The sequence below is a fragment of the Lissotriton helveticus genome, chromosome 6, assembly GCF_964261635.1.
Source record: "Lissotriton helveticus chromosome 6, aLisHel1.1, whole genome shotgun sequence".
Lineage (NCBI taxonomy): Eukaryota > Metazoa > Chordata > Amphibia > Caudata > Salamandridae > Lissotriton > Lissotriton helveticus.
The window spans coordinates 1,927,677,131-1,927,698,899 of NC_136067.1; the positions used below are offsets into that span (position 1 = coordinate 1,927,677,131).

At 45.6% G+C, this 21,769-nt stretch overlaps 1 protein-coding gene across 1 annotated transcript in view; it reads left to right on the forward strand.

The window, feature by feature from the left end:
- FBXO16 (F-box protein 16) overlaps window positions 1-21,769 on the forward strand; it is a 274,649-nt gene that overhangs the window by 244,629 nt on the left and 8,251 nt on the right. The window contains exon 7 of the mRNA XM_078649904.1: window positions 11,013-11,238. Coding sequence (XP_078506030.1) covers window positions 11,013-11,238 — 226 coding nt within the window. The remainder of the gene's footprint in view (window positions 1-11,012; window positions 11,239-21,769) is intronic.

A 21,769-nucleotide genomic window follows, 5' to 3' on the forward strand; every position in this document is an offset into this window, starting at 1 on the left:
CCCAGGAAATCTATCACTTGAGTCGGGTGCAACACAGACTTCTGAACATTCACCAGAAAGCCTAGAGATTGTAAAAGCTCTATGGTCCACTCCAAGTGAGACATCAGCCTAAGCGGACAATCCGCCATGTCGTCCAGGTAAATGATCAACCGAACACCCCGACTGCGCAGAGATTCCACAACCGGCCTCAACAGTTTCGTGAAGCACCACGGTGCTGACGAGAGGCCAAACGGGAGCACTTGATACTCGTACCAAGTCCCCTGCCAGTGGAACTGGAGGAAGCGGCGATGCGGGCGGAAGATCGGAACGGACAAGTACGCGTCCTTCAGGTCCAGACGAACCATCCAATCCTTCTCGCGCAGAAGGTCCCACAATAGATGGATGCCCTTCATCTTGAAGTGTCTGTAGACCACTCTTCCGTTGAACTCCTTCAGATTGAGCACTAACCTCGAACCCCCTCCCTTCTTCTCCACTAGGAAGACCGTGCTGACGAACCCTTGTGGATGGCGCACGGTCTGAACAATTGCCCCTTTTAAGAGAAGCGACCGGAGTTCCGCGGTGATGAACTCCTGATCCCTCTGGGAAAAACAGAGTGGAGAGGGTAGATGAGATTGACTTGAAGGAAGGATGGTTTTTTAGATGTCAGAGGAAGGGCGCACTGCCAGTATGGAAGCACTGTAGGACCAAGTGGAGTGTGGTGCAACTGGGTGAGTGGATAACCATATAACCACTCAAAGGAGAAGCCAGCAAGCTGGACTAATCCAACATAACAAGAAAAAACATACCCTATGCACACACTTGACAGGTACAAAATGGAACAATGTCCAAACGCAAATGTTCAATATAATGCAGAGAAACAACAATAATAAGCAAATTGTTATAAATAAATGAATGATGAGATTGACACTGGGGATGATAGAACTCTATTTTGAACCCCTGAACCGTCTTCAGCACCCATGCATCGCTGGAGATCAAGCGCCAATTGTCGAGGAAAAAACGTATCCTGCCCCCCAGAACAACACTGCATGCAGGAATGAGGCTCACCTGAAGTGGCGGAATCCTGGTATCCTCCGGAGTGTCCGCCGGAGCGTCATTTCTTATATTGGCCGCGGCCCTTTTTGGAGGGATAGAAGTTTGAGCGTTGGGCATTGCCTGAATCCTGACTTCCTCCTCTATGGGACTGGTACCCTCTCTGGTTGGGCGGTTGTTGACCACGGCCGGACGAGCGTCCCCTGTATCGTCCGGCCTTACTGAAAACCGGGCGCATGGCTCGTTTAAGTGAGGCCTGTGCTTTATCAATGCTGCTGAAAGTATTAACAAATTGTGTCAGCTCCTTCAAAAAAGGCTGACCGAAAAGTAAACCTTGAGCAGCAGCCCCTGACTCCGAAGTGGAAAGCTCCGCCAGTTTGGGGTCGGGCTTGAGGAGGGTAGACCTACGCCTCTCACTGGAGAGCGCGCAGTTGGCGTTACCCAACTGGCATATCGCCCGTTGCGCCCATTCAATCAGTTCATCTGGATCCACCATAGTTGACGAATTCTTGGCCATGAAGCCGAGATCTAGTATCTTGGTAAGGGGCCCCAGAAGATCCAAAACCTTATCCTGGCAAGCCCGCCAGGACCGGTCCAAACCCTTCTTCGGGTCCTTAGCAAACTTCCGCAAGTAGGTCACCATGGTGGGGTCCACCTCTGGTGTGTCCACTAGATTATCCACCAGGGCTGGTCTCGGGCACTCTGAGCGCAGACGTGCACGAACCTCTTTTTCAAAAGGTTGACGGATATGCTGCTGCACATATTCCGCCACAGCCGGGGACGGGAGCCACGCAGTGGAGTGCGGATGTACAATATCTGCAGGCTCAAAAGTCAGCACAGGAGGATGAGTTGGGGCATCCACAAAATGTTCCTTACACTTTCTCTTTTTTGGAGGAGGGGGAGCAGGTTCAGAGGACGAAGAAGAATGGTGTTCGTCACTATCAGCTTCATCTGCAATAGCCTTGGATCTAGAAGAGGACAAAGACTGAGCCAACTTGCGAAAATCAGAGGCATGAGGATTTCCCGGAGAAGTTGCAGACTTTTTCGAAGCCGGAACCCAACCCTGTTGTTGGGCATATTTTGTTAAATGGCGCTTAAGGGGGGTAATAGCGCGAACAAGCGCCTTATTCATGGATTGCTGCACTCCTTTGTCAAGAGCCTCCACCAAGTCCTGTTCCAGGAATTCTGAACCTTCCTCCTCATAGTCACCTTCCTCATCATAATAATAATCACTCATGGTATACAGATGATGTATAAATTATGCCCACTGGGTGAGTAAAGTGCAAGTTTCCCAAAGGCAAAATTCTGGGGGAGTGAAAAAACCCTGGTTTGCAGCAAGCAAGATACAGCAGCAAAAACTGCCTCAAAATAACGTTAAAGGGTGGAGGGAGGGCTTGCCGCCGTCAAAAAACTCACTCTAGGCAGAGCCTATGTTTATTTATACAACCGGGGCCTTTTTGCCAAGCTCCGGCGTCAGCAGGGGTGACCTGTGAGGCTGTGGGCGTGCGCATCGCTCAGGACGAACTGTATCTGGTGCCGGTATGTGAGGAATGCGAAGAGCGCAGCAAAGGATGACCGCGCATGCGCGGAAACCGGCTCGCCCCACAGGAAGAAAGCAGCTCGCGGCAGAGTCGCGCGAGGCCACTTAACCCCCTAAACTCCACTCCACAGAACGGGACACAGGCAGCACGCGCCCTGTCCCCAGGGAGGTGACACACGCTCCCAGCCGCGGAAACGCCGCAAATTGCGAAGCGGAATGAAGAAATAGACACTCGGCACAAAGCGAACAACGCGCTAAACACTTAACAAAGCAAATAATGCAATACCAGCAAAAGGTAAGAGAATAACACTTAACTGGCTGCGGAGCAGCAAAGAAAGAGGAAGTGGGACTATCTACATTACCTTATATAGTGCAGACTCTATGGTCATTACCCAAGTGTTTATGGGTATTGTGGTTTTTACTAAGTTTTATGGCTGCTGGGCATTTCTAAATAAAGAAATGAGACTAGCATAATCTGAGCCTCCTGTCCTGAAATAGAATTGGGTTCGAAATAACGTGTATATAAATGTATATGTATTTGTATGTGTATATATGTATAAAGTGTGTACAGCAATGTTAAATGTGAGATAACAGTACTTTAAGATAAAATATGGTTTAATAAAAAGAAATATTTAAACCATATGCATGTAGATTAAGTGTGTTGAAATGGCTTATTAAAATTGGAGATACTCCTTACATATAACCTTTTGGATTAAATCCCGAAAAAAACGACTTTTCATGGAATGGATAATTTATGGTATCCATTCTTAGGAAATTAGATGGACAGATAACTATTCCATAGGCTACATTTTTTTTGTTTTCGATTGTACTCTATACCCGGAGGCCTATGGGTTAATCGGGTTGCCCCTGTAATATATCCGTAACTGAAGAACTGGGCTTGGCTACTGTTATAACAAACTTAAAGAAAGATGCACGAGTCTGAAGATCAGTCACCATAACCTTCATCACACGACAAGTCCATAATAACATTTTGAAGATGTTTGACCCAGATCTCAAAGTTATCTTTTATTTATACTAACATAATGTAGTTAAAGTATACAATAACTTCAGGATTAATTCAAACAGAATCACATCATGCAAATACTCATAGAGTTGTTTTTCTTTTATAAATTAATTTCTTTATTCATAATCTTCTTTTAAAACGTATTTTTTCCGTAGCCATAGCCAATGCAATTCGTCCCATGATCTAGGACTTCTTCAGGGCTGTTTTTTTATCTTTGTATGCGTAGCATCAACTAAAGTTGTCTTTCCCACTTGAGAACTTGAAAGTTGAAATAGAGTATGATTCCTTCTGTATATTTCTTTACGAGATCTAGGTCTATAGTCCTTTCATCCTATGTAGCATGGGACCCTTTACAGTCCAGTGAGTTTCAATTGCTCAAGCACAGCGTTTCGTGCAGTATCTGCTGCATTTTAAACTTTGCAAATAGTGAATCTAAGTACCTTAAAGTTATATATAGCTGCCACAGAGTTCAAAAGAAGATTCAAAATTATTCCTATCCCTCCCACTAAACAACAAAATCCCTAAAATCAGTCTGCGAGAATCTACTATCCCTCAGCCGGAGTAAGTGCAAACAGTATAGTCCCTCATCCCTTCTAACATTAAGGCTATAACTCTAGAAGTCTGCCTACACCCTTCATCAAAGACTTAAAGATAACTTTCAAGTGCTTTCAAGAGAGATGAAAACCTACTGAGCCTCCTTACTTTATGACATTACAGGACCAAAGCGACATTTTTCCATCGCCACACAACATAAACTCAAGCCTTGAGAGCAATCCCAGTCTTTAGTTGAAGGACAGATGCTTCAAAAGACAGAGCACCTCTATCTTCTCTCTGGACAGGACAGAGGTCCTTATTTTATTTATTTTACTGGTGAATTTCCATCAGCTGTTGTGACTAACTTATCCTGGAGTTTACCAAAAAGCTTTACCTAAAAACCCATGAACAACAGAGATCCCTTTACGTGTCAGCTCAAGAGACCTCAAAGGATACAACTAAGGGCCTGATTTAGAGTTTTGCGGATGGAGTACTCCATCACAAACGTGACAAACATCCCTTCTGACTTACTAAAAATATATCATATGGCACTCGTATGGTGGACAGGATATTTGTCACATTTGTGATGGAGTAACCCATTTGCCAAACTCTAGATTAGGCCTAACGCATATGCACTTTGCCATAAAACTGTAACCCCTGATGTAGTAATCAGGTCAACAACCCATAGACTCACTCCTCAGAGGGCCATGTCGACTCTTATTAGTATAAATAGAGGATAGGGAATATGGGCATCTGGCTGACAAATGTATGAAACAGAAAACATGATGGAGTGGGAAAATAAACATATGGTCTTTGTGAAATTATTCGAATGTAGACATTGCTACTTTTTAGGAAAAGTAATTGGATAGGCGTTCAGCAAGGGTGGCGCTTGTCCAATTATCTTTCCAATGGTTATATAGGAACATTGACATGATTACTTCATATGTACAGCACCCAGTTTTACATGTATATGTACAACACCCAACTAGAGTTAAATTTAAAGAAGAACTCAGTGGGTCTGACTACTGTACAGCGGACCCCATGCTCAATGCATGCATGTCGTAAGTAGGTGGTGGATTCCAGCTTGTGACTGCCACCCAGGAACCATGCACTACCCTAGCAAAAACAGTGAAAACATCTAGGTCTTTATAAACATCTTTAGCTGTTGTTAGAACCCCTGTAGTCAATCTATCTTTTGTTTGTTTGTACCATCTGAAACTCTTAGGACGGATTCTACCTTGTGTTTGTTTCTGCCTTCAGAAACTCTTACGACAGATTCTACCGCGTGTTTGTATCTACCATCTTAAACTCTTGGGACGGATTCTACAGTGTGTTTATTTTTTTACCATTGGAAACTCTTAAAACAGATTTTACCTTGTGTTTATATCTTCCATCTAAAACTCTTAGGACGATTCTACCATGTGTTTTTTTTTACCATCGGAAACTCTTAGGATGGTGTTTGTATCTCCATCGAAAACTCTTAGGCCGAGTTCTAATGTGTGTTGGTGTCTTCCATCTGAAACTCTTAGGATGGATTCTACCGCATGTTTGTTTCTACCATCGGAAACTCTTAAGATGGATTCTACCTTGTGATTTTATCTACCATCTTAAACTCTTAGGACGGATTCTACTGCGTGTTTGTATCTACTATCTAAAACATCTAGGACGGATTCTACTGTGTGTTTGTTTCTACCACGGAAACACTTGGGATAGATTCTATCTTGTGTTTGTATCTACCATCTGAAACTCTTAGGACAGATTCAACCATGTGTTTATTGTTACCATCGGAAACTCTTCGGATGGTGTTTGTATCTACGATCGAAAATGTTTAGGCCGGATTCCACCTTGTGTTTGTATCTACCATCTGAAACTCTTAGGATGGATTCTACCTTGTGTTTGTTTCTTCCATCTGAAACTCTTAGGACGGATTCTACCTTGTGTTTATTTCTTCCATCTGAAACTCTTAGGACGGATTCTACCTTGTATTTGTATCTACCATCAAAAAATCTTAGGATGGATTCTACCTTGTGTTTGTTTCTTCCATCTGAAACTGTTAGGACAGATTCTACCTAGTGTTTGTATCTACCATCTGAAACTCTTAGGACGTATTCTACCTTGTGTTGGTGTCTACCATCGGAAACTGTTAGGACGGATTCTACCTTGTGTTTGTTTCTTCTATCTGAAACTCTTAGATGGGCTGCTACCTTGTTTTTGGTTCTACTATCTGAATCTCTTAGGACGAATTCTGCTTTTTCAGGAGCTGCACCTGTACATCCCTAGAAAAAGTTGGAGTTTGGAAATTAAATTTATTTGGAAGTACCCACTAAGATGGTTGGATTAATGGAGTGAAGCCAGAATGCATCTGCAAGACTCATCACTGACCTGAGAAAAAGGAGATACATTCTCCATCTCCTCATCAAGAAAATACTTGCTTTCAAGGCCCTGGTAATTCTTCAAAGGGTGGCATCTGTTAACACCCCAAAGTTAGGTGGCATAAACCAACTTGTACCCTCAGGCCAGTGATTAATTTGTAAAAAAAAAGTAAGTGCCAGGGCTCTCATCAGGAGGCAGCTTGCACCAGCCTATTTCTCCTATTAGTGCCGCCTAGAACAGAGCCAATAACTAACCATGAAAGTGGGGAGAGAATGTGGCATAATGACCAGAGCTGCTGACTTTGGCGCTGGGGAACCAGATTCGAATCTCGGCATCGGCTCAACATCCTGTGATATTGGACAAATCACGTAATCTCCCTGTGCCTACCATAAATGAATGTTTCTTTAACTGGTGCTCATGAAAAGCTCCGGTGTTGATGATTAAGTGCTGGTGCTGAGCCCCGGAAGCCCCCGGCTCAAATTAAGCACTGCCTCAGGCCTGGCGGCCGTTCTTTCTCATTGCCCATCTTCCAAATGAGCCAGCCCTGGAGACAGAGAGTTCTCATTTGCAGTTTCTTTCCACTTTCATAAGGAATCATATTTATTGACGTTCAGAGAAAAGACTTTAAAATCTTGATTTTCACCCTGCCGATGCTCCAGCAGCTCTGATGCCCGGCCACTTGTATTCTCCTATTGTGACTGTCCCTAGAACCCTCGGTGTACGTTGCATTTAACAACCTTAAAATAGCAGGTGTACCCTGCTTGATTTCTGCTTGGTGGCACTTCTTCAGAAAGTAGCGGTGCTCTGCAGCAAGGCACGAAAGACCTGACTTGTGAACACTTACAAGACCAAACCTGATACTGTGTTTCATTTCTTGCGGGGTAAATTGTCAAAAAAATCAAAAATCAAATGTGAACTACCCACTTTAGTAAATAGCTGTCAGATAAATAGAACACCTATTCATAGGAAAATAAGTGTAATCCAAAGTTTAAAATGTCGAGAAATGTATGTAAAAAATGGGAATGGAAGGCAGGTATTTTGGTTTTCAGGAGTAGTTAAGCAGATACATTAAAAAACACAATCAGGAGAGGGTGCAGGCAGATAGATGCATTGACGCATAGGAAGAAATGTAATGTTTGGACTTCTATAGAAGTGACACCAATCTATTATCATCTAAGTCACTCATCCCCAAAGCATTAATGACGGAATGAAAATAGCTTAAAAAGAACACTGGTAGTCTGTCTGGTGTCCTATCTTTGCAGCTTCTGGTCCAGTACAATGCAGACATTTCCTGTGCAATGTTCTGGACAGTTCTTAGTGCATCACCATGTTGTCAATAGATTTCCTGCCAGGATCCACATCAGCATCCAGGGTTTCAGAAGAATGGATGGCAACAGAGATGATGCTACTGCAGTGCTTAATTTGAGCCGGTGGTTTTCGGTGCTCGGCATTGACACTTAAGTCTCAACACTGGCATTCATAACAGTTCACCACATGGTGGTGCTGTCTAACTTTGAAATGAACACAACAGTTGGCTAATAATTCAATATACATTAAATATGAATAATATCTGCTTCCCCTATCAGTTTTATAGCTTTTTTTCCTTTTTTTTTTAAAGAATATGTTTTATTTTTTCCATTCCACCATTGTCAAGGTTACAACTATAAAGTGATACTTTGCCTCATATATGAAAGAAGAACACACTTTGCTGCCATTCCACCCCTTCCCACACTGTTTTCAGAGAAGTCACCCACCCCCTCGAGATCTCTCGTTTCAGGCTCTATTTTCCGTACGGGTAATATTGCTAGTACCTTTTTTGCTAAATCTGAATCCTCTCTGATATTTGCAGCACCTCCCTATTTGGATCCGGAATCCACTGGATTTCGAACTCCCACTGCAGTCTCGAAACTCACTACGGACTCCCTCCATGTTGTCAGATCCTCTTCTGGTTTTCCTCCACCCTACACCCCCGTAGCCTGACTTTCTCTGCTATTGCCCGTTCTTTGACATCTTTCGCCCATCTCTGCTTTTTGGGTACCGCAGTGCCCATCCATACTATGGCCACTCTTCCTTTTGCCAGTAGTAATGCCAATTGTACAAATCTCCAATGCATTTTACCGTCCTTGCGTTGTTTCAATAGCTGCACGAATGTGGTAGGTTTTAGCCTCAACGCAGGGGCGTAACGCAGGCCCCCCCCCCCCCGCAGCCCCTGCGGTGCGGGGGGCTCCAAGCTCCAGGAAGCCCCCTCAGCACACCACTCTGGCCGGAGAGCTCTTGATTGAGCCCAGAGGGTGCTCCTTCACGTTCCTTGCAGGGAGGCCCCCTCAATTTTCGCTACGCCAGTGCCTCAACGTCACCCTTCCTATATTCTGTAGTGTTTCAACCACTTGACTCCAGTAAATGTGGACCGTTGGACAGTGCCAGCCTCAGTGTATGAAGGATGCTGGTGTTTTATAGCTTTAGATGGCCTGGAATAGTCTGAGTCAAATTAGTTTCACTCACTACCTTTGCGAATAGTGTAATCATGGTTGCACTTGTCCTGTCTTTTTAAATCCAAGATGTGCTGCCATCATAATCTTAACAATATCTGCTCACTCACAACAGTGAAATATATGTATTGATTAACAGTTGATGCTAATTCTGTTTTTTTAAGGTCCTTTAAATAATCATGAGATCATCCTTGGTTTTAATAGTAGTGCTGTGACTCCATAACATAAAATGTGTGTTTGAAAAGCACACATTCACCCAAGGGTATGTTGCCACTGGATAACACATGTTTATTGTTACCCAACTCAATGGTACTCATTTTATCGACCTCAGAAGGATTAAAGGCTGAATGGACCCACTAGAAGTTGAACCTGTGACCATGTGGTCGAACAAAGACCCCCATAGTTGAAGCATTAGTCCACTAAGCCACCAGAAAGGGGCGCGGCTGCTCTAAAAGTGAAAGCGCGGTATGGGACGCTTTTACAAAATAAAACCATTTGTTTGTCAAGTTGATCAACAATGTTTCTTTTGTAAAAGCGCCCCATGCTGTGTTTTCACTTTAATGTTGGCCAGGCCCTTTCTTTAAGATGCAGCTCGTGTAAAGAAAGGTGCGGCCCAATTAAAGTAAAAGCGGGGTATGGGGCGCTTTTCAAAATGAAAAGTATTTGAAATGCAGCATAGCACGTGCAGAAGTGCTGCGCTCTCTCCAGGGAGCATTTTTGAAAGATAAAGCGCAGCGTCCATGATCATGTGCCGTGCTGTCAAAAAAACAGGGTGGGTTAGGGAGAGCCTGTCGTGCCTGCAAAAAAATCATCTAGATTAAAGACATTAAAGGAAATAGTGCTCACAAACTGTAGATAAAACAGACCCTGTAACAACACAAGTGAAAAATACACTTCTCATGGGAGGTTACAAATGCAGACAAAGCATTTCTATGAAGGGACTAACAAGCGTATTAACGAATCAGAAGCAACCATTTAGAAAGGACAGTAACAGGAGCCAATTGAAAAGATTGGTGGAGAGTGGCTGGAGCTTCACGTGCATACCTGAATACAGCAAGCCTTGCAGAGCAGTGCATGTGTTGCCCAGGCTTGACCTAAAAATATTTAGTTAAACATTCTCAGAGGTAAGGAAGCCCTTCTCATTTGCAAATGGTTACCCCTACCTTTCGGAAGGTGGTAAAATATCAATGTTTTGCAACCATAATTCAGGCGCAAAACAATAATACATACAACGCCTTAAATACGCCCCTTCCAAAGGGAAACATCCTTCACAACGCAACCACGCAGTGCCTTTACGACGCAACTTTTACAACGCAAACCATTACAACGCATTGCGCTGGGGGGCGCTCTAGGATAGGGAATAGATTTATTTACTATCCAACACCTTCCCTACTATCCACGGGGACTGGAGTTGGAATAGTAAATTAAACTATTCACTATCCAGCACCCCAAAGCGATATGCGTTGTAACAGCATGCGTTGTAAAAACTGCATCGTAACAGCATGCGTGGTAAAAGCATGCGTTGTAATGTCATACATCCTTTCCAAATACTGAACTGCAAAACCAAATTATTACAGAATCACAGTTTGGCTTTGTACATTTCAAAATGTTTTTTTGCAGTCACAAATGCCCGATTCCACAAATCGGCCCCATGTCCTATATGGACTTTATGTCCTCAACAAACTATTTTAGCTATTAAACGACTAGTATCATTTTAACATGCTTATAGTCATGTTTGTGAACTGAAAGGTTTACTGACAACAATACCTATTTACTATTTAACAGCACTTTATGTGGCATCAAGGTGCAGTAAGTGTTCTTTCCTAAAGTAGGCCATTTGGAAAATTAGATAAAACACAGATCATACCACATGCATTTGACTCTTCATTGTACATTGTTCAAACATCAATTGCATGCACCATTCATTATCAAAAGGTGAGAGTTTTATTACATTAAACAATACTAATATAGTGTATGTTTCATTTGCCTAATTTATACCAGTACCTGCTTTACGTTTTTCTAGATGTCCCTGTCTGTAGACTTGGGCTCAAATCGGAAGCCATCTATTCGGCCAGATTGGGCTTCTCACCAACCGTCTGGGTATCCTGTCTCCAAGTCAACAGCGAAGACCCTCGCGCAGAGCACAGAGTGGAATGCTGGGATACGGCCGGCACCCGTAAGACCTCCAGTACCCAAAATTAGCGAAAGAGCAAAAAAGGCCTGCGCAAGAACAGAGCGGAGCTCTCCATGTTAGTAAGATGCATTGTAGATACTACAATGTCAAATGTGTGGAAAAAAACTGTATGGGAACAATACACACAGAATTGGTAGTCTTGTGTATAACACCAGGCTACTTTATCACAGCCTCTACCCCTCCCCCTGCGTACTATCTCCTATGCTTCTCTTCCCCTGCCTCTATTGTTTGTTTCTCCTTGATATCTCTTTTTCTCATTCTTTCTAATCTACATCTCCTGCTGTGGATGAGTTGACCCATGCTGTAAGGATTGCAGGCTGGTTCCACAGGAGCGTCAGGAATCTGAAGAGTAATCCGCAGCCTTCCCCTACGGTCTTCCGACTCTATCAAGCACTAGAGTACGAGAGACACGCCAGGGGAAAACAGGGAAACAAAACAAGGAAAGATGGGGGAAGACAATGATGATTGATGGTACTCTCCAGTAGTGAATGCGATGGTGCTTCAATGAAAGGAACCGGCAAACAGGTAGGCTGCAATGACAAGAGGAAGTAAAACACTCTAGCTCTAATCCAATAACTAGAATATACCAATGTACAAATACACAAACATATCACGTACCCCAGGTTCTAAATATGTCGCTGATAGAACAGGTGAAGGTGGAAACAAAGGCACAGCGTCTGGAGCTATGATAGGGATGACACAATAGGCTGTTGAGCACTTGCAGGTGAGATGGTGTATGGTACAATAATGGCCTATATAACCCCTTCTTACTTCAACTATAATGGACCAGCCTTCGAAGACACTTTCACTACTGTCTAGCATATAATGAACCTTCCGCCCAACTCTTCTGCAGATGTTTTACGAAGTGTATCACCATCTATGAGAACCAAAGCGGAACATATATAATCCATCCACATGTATCAATAGTACTGAAGAAAGATTGGTAGCGCATGTGCGCTCTTACCGTGATTCCCTGTAGTGTGGAATATGCACCCACCCTGATCCACGCAAGAGTGCCACCAAATACCAAGGAAAGGGGGTTTCCAGTATAAGTTCAGCTTTAATGGCGGATGTTCTGGAAACAGGGAACGTGAAGGACAACGTGGAAACAGGATAGGGACAGGAAATAGTAAGGGAGCAACCTAACTGACTAACTAAGAAAATAATAAATGGGGAATGCACCGACACCGGACAGCGGAGCACAAACCCGGCCGTCAGGTGTAGTAAACAAGTACTCGAACAGCAACAGGTAAGACTAATCCCACCGGATGGCGGAGCTAAGCCCGGCCGCCGGGTGGAACCTGCAACCTGCGGACACTTGGGGAAGTACACTCTGAGACTAGTCCCACCGGATGGCGGAGCAAAGCCCGGCCGCCGGGTGGAACATACAACCAGCGGAAACTAAGGAAGTTCACTCTGGCGCCGTGAACAAGCTCTCCAAACTGCACAGGATAAAGCTGTGCCCGGCCGGATGGCGGAGCTAAGCCCGGCCGCCGGGCGAGGCACAAGGAAAGGGGGAGAGGAGGATAGGCGTTTACAAGGTACGCCTGAGGCAGCGAAACGCTGCCGAACGAATGCGTAAGCGAGTCCCACGATAGGATGGTGCAGGGGACGCATACGCTAAACCAGCAACAAAACAGGAAAGTCCAAACAGGAACTACTAGGTCAGGCAACAGGAATAGACGGAACCGGAAACAAGGGAAGCTTGACGCAAGAACGTGAAGCGTCGTTCCCTGTCTCCTGGTTCCTTAAATATCATGCGTCTTAAAGGGACAGCGTAGGGGAGTCCCGAGGCATGACACATGCCACCATTGGAAAACCAAACAAGGGTATTCAGAAACGCAACAAATTATTCAACAAGGAATTAGATGAATTGAGACAGTCTAACCCCCAACTTGGAACTTAAATGCTGCAAATTCATGTCAATTAAAGGTAAAAGGGTCATCAAGACCCTGATGGGCTGTCCACAGTCCTGGTGGGGAACCACCTGCCCTAGTTAGAATGGCCCACACGTGTTACAGAGCATTATTGGTAAAAATGCTCCTGTCAGAGCTCTTCCAGCAAAACAACATGCTGTGCTGGCTGTTATGTTACAGCGGCCAGTTCAAAATGACTTCTTGTTCTTCAGAAAGAAGCCTCAGACCTAGGCTTTTTAATGTACAACAAAAGAATGTGCATTCACCTATTTCGTCCAGGATGTACCAAGTCTGATCTGAGAGAGGGAAATAGCTTCTATCAAGGAGTGTCAGGATAATATCTTCATAGTACCTCATGATCACACACAATGGTATCATGTACCTGTTTTACACCTATGCCAACAGATATGGAGCAAGGCAGAATGCCGTATGGATGGAGTACCAATCTATTTATTTTAAAGGCTCTCACTGACTCTGTTAGTGGCATGCTTCATTATTGGTTCTCATCCTGGTCCCTATAATCTAGGATGGATTCAACCATGTTCCAGGGAGCACTTTTGAGATTATCGGACAGGGGTTCTTATATAAAAATGCCTCAGAGATGCCCCAGTTTCCCTTTAATGTTGGGTGACCTAGGTATGGTTAAAAGAAATGCAAGAGTGGATGTGAACAGGGGATTATTGCCCATACACCTTATATGGAGTTGACATGTTTCAGCCTTTAAAGACAGCCTCTCTTGGTCCTTGGCTTTAATCAGGACCTATACATTTCCCTGTTATGAATTTATTGTGGTGTTCTTTCCCTAAACGCAAGTGGATATGTTTAAGTGACAAATGGGGGTGGGGTCGCACACTACTCACACACCGGCGGTGTCGCCCCTAAGGACTCTGGTCAATGTAGTAAAGTGTTCGCGATGCATCATCTTTCGATCTTCTGCTATCTTCGCTGTCTTCGGCATCCCTGGACACGTGTTTCGGGGTATCACCCCTCGTCAGCAGGGATAGGCCGTGTACTGGGGTTGCCGATGGCTGCCAATATCTGCCAGGTATAGTACCACTCAGGCGCGTAGGTGCGGGATCCCAGGCTCGTCAGCCCACTGCTCACGGGAGCTTTAAAGTTACAAATGGGGGTGGGGTTGCACACTACTCACACACTGGCGGTGTCGCCCCTAAGGACTCTGGTCAATGTAGTAAAGTGTTCGCGATGCATCATCTTTCGATCTTCTGCTATCTTCGCTGTCTTCGCCATCCCTGGACACGTGTTTCGGGGTATCACCCCTCGTTTTCGTGAATGGATATGTTTAAGGACAAGACAAAACACAAAGGGTCTAATTACAATGTCGGTCGGAGAGCCTCCGACCAACATTGTAGGTTTAAAGTCTTATCGCCGTATTACAATAACAGCGGTTGGATTTTAAAGCGGCCGGGGAACCCGACTCGTTTCCTAAGGGCTCATGGAGCCCGTTGGCTAGTAGGAAAGGCCTCAAAATCCCTTAAGGACGGCGTTTCCGCAGTGGGGATTATTATGGCACTTTTCGACAGCAGTTCCATTTCGGCCTTTCTGACATGGAACTGCTGTTAGAAAGTGTCTTTGGGGGCCACTAACAGGGTCTCCTTCCCCCCTAGCCCTCCGCATGTGGCCCTTCACATCCCTGCACCATGTGACAGGCACTGTGAATTTAAAAACCTCAATTCTTTCATGGGAGCTTGTGCTGCGGGCGGTTTCAGCCCATTGCACAAGCTCCCTTTGAAAAATGGAAGTTTGCAACCGCACCATGTGCAGTTGCATCCTAATTGCGGTGTCAGAACCGCCGAACTGAGGTTGGTCGGTTTCCCATCTGCAGCGATATCAGTAGGAGGCAACTCCGACCGACATCGTAATCAGGTCGTATGATGCACTTATTAGTGCCTGAAAGACATGATTACAATGGTCACTGTAGATTCACATTGTATGTTATACTCACTTACGTAGTTATTATACCTTGTGTAGAGATATATTATGGTCTGTTTACAAGCGAATCATCATCACACACCTCTACATGCAGCATGCTGAGAATCCATTTGAGACCCCTTGTTTCTTAGGGGTTAGTGATGCATCCATAATTATAATATGCATACATATACAAACAGATACATATTTTGCTGGCTCATTTTGTGATACACACCTCTGCATACATGTGAAAGTGCAAGGTTTATATATTTAGGTTTCGACCTGGCGAAAAGCTGCGCAAGCAGCGATTCGCGCAGGCGAAATCTTATGTCTTTCACTGTGTGGCTAGGAATCAGCCCCTCTGTCCCATTGGCTAGCTCCATAAATGGAGGCTAGCCATTGGAACAGAGATCTGTCCGTCAATTGCGGAGCAGATTCGGGGGCGTTCCGGCCATTTTTACTCATCCTGCCCCTTCTGACAACGTCATGCGGCGGTGGGCGTGTTATTTTTTTTTTTTTTCGTGTCGGCCTGTTTGTTCTTTTTAGAAGTGTCTGTTGCTGCAGTTGGATGCAAGATTTAAGTTCCCACGAAGCGATCAGGTAAGGAGCATTTTCTTTCTAATCTCCTTTCCCGCCCCCCCCGCTGTCCGTGTCTCCTTTCCCGCCCCCCCCTCCCGCTGTCCGTGTCTCCTTTCCCGCCCCCCCTCCCACTGACCGTGTCTCCGTTCCCGCCCCGAGATTACACTGACCCTCTTCCCCCCCACCGCACCCTCCATCCTCCCCCTTTCCCCAGCCAACACTTTCAAAACCCCAGCTCCACTTTTGCACCCGCCCCCCCTCCCGCTGTCCGTTCCCGCCCCCCTCCCGCTGTCCGTGTGCCCGTAGGTGCTTGTTTTCATCGCACTTAAAGCACCAGGGCTCACTTTCCACTTGATATCATCCCTCACTCTGAGATTACACGGACCCTCTTCCCCCCACCGCACCCTCCATCCTCCCCCTTTCCCCAGCCAACACTTTCAAAACCCCAGCTCCACTTTTGCACCCGCCCCCCCTCCCGCTGTCCGTTCCCGCCCCCCCTCCCGCTGTCCGTGTGCCCGTAGGTGCTTGTTTTCATCGCACTTAAAGCACCAGGGCTCACTTTCCACTTGATATCATCCCTCACTCTGAGATTACACGGACCCTCTTCCCCCCACCGCACCCTCCATCCTCCCCCTTTCCCCAGCCAACACTTTCAAAACCCCAGCTCCACTTTTGCACCCGCCCCCCTCCCACTGTCCGTTCCCGCCCCCCCTCCCGCTGTCCGTGTGCCCGTAGGTGCTTGTTTTCATCGCACTTAAAGCACCAGGGCTCACTTTCCACTTGATATCATCCCTCACTCTTCCATCCTCCCCCTTTCCCCAGCCAACACTTTCAAAACCCCAGCTCCACTTTTGCACCGCCCCCCCTCCCGCTGTCCGTTCCCGCCCCCCCTCCCGCTGTCCGTGTGCCCGTAGGTGCTTGTTTTCATCGCACTTAAAGCACCAGGGCTCACTTTCCACTTGATATCATCCCTCACTCTGAGATTACACTGACCCTCTTCCCCCCACCGCACCCTCCATCCTCCCCCTTTCCCCAGCCAACACTTTCAAAACCCCAGCTCCACTTTTGCACACGCCCCCCCTCCCCTCCCCAAACTTTATTTGGGGCAATGTACATAATTTTAAGAATTTGGATTTTAATTGATGTTGGATTGCAAGTATCAGGTTGGTTTATTATTCAAGATCGTGTATTGTATTGATTTTTAATATAAATGACACAATAACGGTTTACCTACTACATGAACAGAAAGTAGTGCTGAGGGTCAGAATGGGGGTGATTGGCACAGCTGGGAGCGTGTTCCAGTGCAGAAATGGCAGATGTAGATGAGGACCGAGGGTACAAGATTAGTTGTGGTATTTCAGGTCAAGATTGAGGTGCACGTGCAAAGTAACAAGTTCATGTTCAGGTATCAGTTATTCGTGCAGGTATGGGCTGAGCTATGGGTCCTTGGCTCGAGTCATGGAGCTTTTCAGAGCTATGGAGAGGTCTTGGTCGTGGTTCTTCCATCGCATGGCTTGGGGCCTGAAGAGGAAGGAATTTTGTGTCGGCCTGCATTTCTGCCATGCAACCTAGCAGCGCCCTTTTCTGGTTTTTAAAAACAGCTCCATTTTAAAACGTAGTACAGCTGCCTCTGCCCTTTATCCAAATTCTGCTTGCCCCTGGCTTTGAGATGCACTCATTTTCCCCAGCAGCACCGGCTGACCCTTAGCTACAGGAAAGTCGTCCTGCTCCTGGGAATTTATATTCGAGAGTATGCAAAAACCTGAACCAACCTATGCATTGATGCTACCCTCCGTCTACCGACCGCTCCGCCATGAAACGGGGCATGGTCTGAGATACTGCCGCATTTGCGAAAGATTAAGCTATTGACATTGTAAATGACAATGCCATTTATTTATCTGTTTTCAAAACCAACACATAAATAAACAATTTGTCATTTACAAGGACAATAGCTCTAACTTTGTCAAAGGCGAAACCGTTGCATTGTAAATGCTTGTTATAATCTCCAGTGGCGTAACGAAACTTGAGAGGGCCCCTTGCAAAGTGCATGGAGGGGCCCCCCTCTAGACTCACTTAGGAGCTGCCAGGGCACTGTGCTGAGGGTGCCCCCTGGAGCTCGGGCCCTTGCGCACTGTGGGTGGACCTCAGGCCCTCGCGCACTGTGGGGGGCCTTTGTTAAGCCACTGATAGTCTCTCACTCTTGTTAAGCTTAGGGTGCTGTTTCATAGGAATATAGGGAAAACTTGTCCCTGGACTCACACTCTTGACAGAGGTGGGTGGAAAAAAGAAGGTACACCCCCCCCGTTTATTTAAAGGTTAATTAGTATGTTACCTGTGTCAGAGTGTACAACTTCTAGCCATAGACCATATCACCTTGCTGTTAGCGTTGGTATAAAACAAGTACAAGATATTGCCATGTGTGATTACAGGGAGTTTTCTCACTCAAAATCAAGGACATTATTTTCTTTTCCTGCTTGGGTCCACTTTGCCTCATAAATGCCATGATTGAAAAAATTAGATGTGGACGCGCCACCCGAAATAGTGCAGGCGGAGGGGCTTCTGTCACTGTGACCCCTGCAGCCCTGTGGAAGATAATCTGTCAATTAAAGGTTTCAGATGGCCAAGTAAGCTGAATGAGGCTTGGAGAATTGCAGGTTTGGCAGACAGGAGCACCATCAAATTGAGGCGCGTACATCATCCCTCTAAATTCAAAATGAGGCCCAAACGCCTCTGTAAGAGAAATAGGAGATATTACCAAACGAAAGAAAGCACAAAGATGTTCCTCTTAAATACCTCCAACCAAACGAGGAAGATTTTCAGTATCTTTAAAGAAATGTCTAAACCTGAGGCCATGAAGAACAGCCCTTGTGCATCAATACAACACTGCAATGACCTGAATTTCCTAGAGACCAAATCCAGCAATATTTGAGAGTCCTTCTCCAGCAACCCAACACCAGCTCATTGTCCAATTCCACTTCAGTTCTCTGCCACAGAATGCAGACCACTGGATAATGAAGAGGTGCTAAAATTGACCACCAAGACAAAATCATCCTGCTTACTTATGGAATTGAGCTCAGTCCCGCACATCCAACAGTTTCTGCCATCACTAATTGGGGACATCACAAACATGATAAATGATGCCATCCTCATTGGAGCCCTGAAAAAATCCAATCAGTACAAGAAAGATCCTGGCAAATTGCAGACCACGCTCTAAACTCTCATACTCTAAACTATAGAAAAAAGAAGTCATGAGACTGCTCCAAGAACTTATGGAGCATACTTATGTCCTCCATGATCACCAGTTCAGATTCAGACCAGCAAAGGCCAGTAAATCTGAGTTAACCAAGATCCAAGGAGCCACCATCCTGAACATAGACAAAAACCAAAATTGTCTTTATACCACTTAACTACTCCATCGCCTATGAAATCATGGACCCGAGAATCCTCCTGAAGAGGCTGGATTTTTGGGCATGTGTGTCTGGCACTGCATTGGCGTGCATCAGATTTCTTCTTTTCCAAGGTACCAGTGGAACAATCTCCATGATTCCTCGAGCATTACGGCATTTGTAAATCTTTTTACTACTGCCCCAATCATGTGTTCCGTTTGATGAAGGAGAGAAGCCTACGCATGAAAAGAGGCAAAACAGATATTCTAGTGAAAGGATGGATGGAACCAAACTTGCTGCCCTTTTATAGCTCATATGGTTTGGAAAGTCCCAGACTTCTTCCACAAAAGTAAGGAACTTGGGAATCATCTTCAACATCAAATTCTCATTTGCGCCTAACGTCTCCATGGTGATTAAAATAGTCAGCACTCAACTTTTTGTCCTCTACAAAGTCCTTACTTTTCAAGCCGGTCACTGAACACAACTCGAGAGAGTGCTGGTCTTGGTGCCAATGGATTACTGTAATACAAGCTATGCAGGGCTACCACAGAAACTCATTGACAGGCTCAAAAGGTTTAAAAACCAAGCACTGATGATGGCGAACACAGTGTAGTCCTGTCTTAGATGTCAAACCGAGGCGAGAGACTTCATCCACACGATATGGTCCTATAGGATCATTCACCCTTATTGCCAAGCTTTGATCAGCGCACTGCAATGTGTTCCCTGTCACTGAAAAGGCATTACTTGTGGAAGGACTGGCACTTGCCAAACGAGACAATGCGGAAAACTCGGAAAGGTCCAACTGCTCCAAGTGTGGAAAAGTAGAAGGGGAGTCTTGACACATTTTGCATCCTAGAACTTCCAATTTCCGAGGCCACAGGATGTCCCCATAAAAACATTTGGGAGAAATGATCTCAGTACTGAAGAGGGGATTGATGCTCAGGCTTATGATGGTTAACATTTAGATCCATGTTCGTCAGAACGCAATAACTGGCACCTTAGTGAGTGAATTAGACTGAAGTACAACTTGTGGTTTGTGAATGCATTGTACCGTAAGAGATGCATGTAAATAAGCATAGTAATGATAAATAGATAAACTATGCTTTTGTTTCTAAATGTTTCTTATGTCTGAAAATACTAAGAAAAATATATATTTTTTAACACACAAGCATCCAGAATAAGCTTGAACCTTTGACAAGGTAACCACCTCAAACCAGCCCTAAAGTGCTGCATTGGATCCCAGTGGATGCTCAATCAATCAATCAGGGATTTGTGAAGCGCACTACTCACCCGTGAGGATCTCAAAGCGTTGGGGGGGAGTTGGGGTAATTCGGGCAGCTTCGGCTCATCCGAAGAACCTGGTCTTGAGGCTCTTCTTGAATGCTTGCAGTGTGGGGGTTCATCTGATGCTGAGTTGGAGTTCGTTCCAGGTCTTGGTTGTGCTGTAGGAGAATGATCTTCCTCCCATTCTGGCTCTGCAGATGCAGAGGATTTCGGCCAGTGCAAGGTTGGCGGACCGAAGGTTTCTCTTGGGGGCGTAGAAGGAGATTCTTTTGGTGAGGTATTGGGGTCCGGTGTTGTGGAGGGCTTTGTAAGCGTGTGTGAGAAGCTTGAAAGGCACTCGTTTTTCAACGGCGAGCCAGTGGAGGTCTCGTAGGTGCTGGATGATGTGGTCTTGTCGTGGGATGCTGAGGACGAGTCCGGCTGCAGCGTTCTGGATGGCCTGGAGTTTGTGGAGTTGAGATTTCTTGATTCCGGAGTAGAGGGCGTTCCCGTAGTCCAGTCTGCCGGTTATGAGTGCGTGGGTGACAGTCTTTCTAGATTTTGGGGAATCCATTTGAAGGTCTTGCGGAGTTTGCGGAGGGTGTTGAAGCACATGCAGGATACGGCGTTGAATTGTCAGCTCATGGTGAGGGAGCAGTCGAGTATGATGCCGAGGTTGCGGGCGTGGTCCGTGGGTTTGGGAGGGTTGCCGAGGGCGGGGGCCACCAGTTGTCATCCCACACGGAGAGGGTGGGTCCGAGGACGAGGCATTCTGTTTTCTCCGAGTTGAGCTTCAGGCAGCTGCTGCTCATCCAGGATGTGATGTCCTTCATTCCTTCCTGGAAACTGTGCCTGGTGATGTCGGGTTCCTTGGTGAGGGAGAGTATGAGCTGGGTGTCATCAGCGTAGGATACTATGCTGAGTTCATGTTTTCTGACAGTGGTTGCGATTGGGGCCAATTATCATTCATGGTCCTCTGGTTCACAAAGGCCGCAGATGGGAAGGCCAAGAATACTTAACGTTCCTTGGTCCACCACTGTGCACAACTAGGAATGACCACTCAAGGACTGAATACGCGTCACTCAACAGTGCTACAGATGGCAGATGCACCATAGCAGATCCTTGGGAGATGTGAATGTGGCTGTGGGATTCCTGAGAGACAATTCTAACTCATGCAATTCAGAAAACAATTGAAAGGTGAACTTTTCAAACCTGCCTGTAACTCACCTCTATGCAGGAAAGATGTCATGAATGAAGAGCGTTGGGGAAGGCTCCACCTCACCGACCCGCCTCCAACGCCCCACTTAAACAACTGCAGGCTTTCTGTTCATTACTTTCAGCACTCTGAAGTGATCAAAAGGGGCATGCAATGCTCTATGAGACGACCACGTACATAAATTATATTTGCAATATGCATAATATATGTGTGTGATTTATGATGTGTTGAATGTTGTCGGAAGGTTCTCTTTCATTTCTTCCTCCAAGATTTCTTTCATCATCCTACATTTGGTTA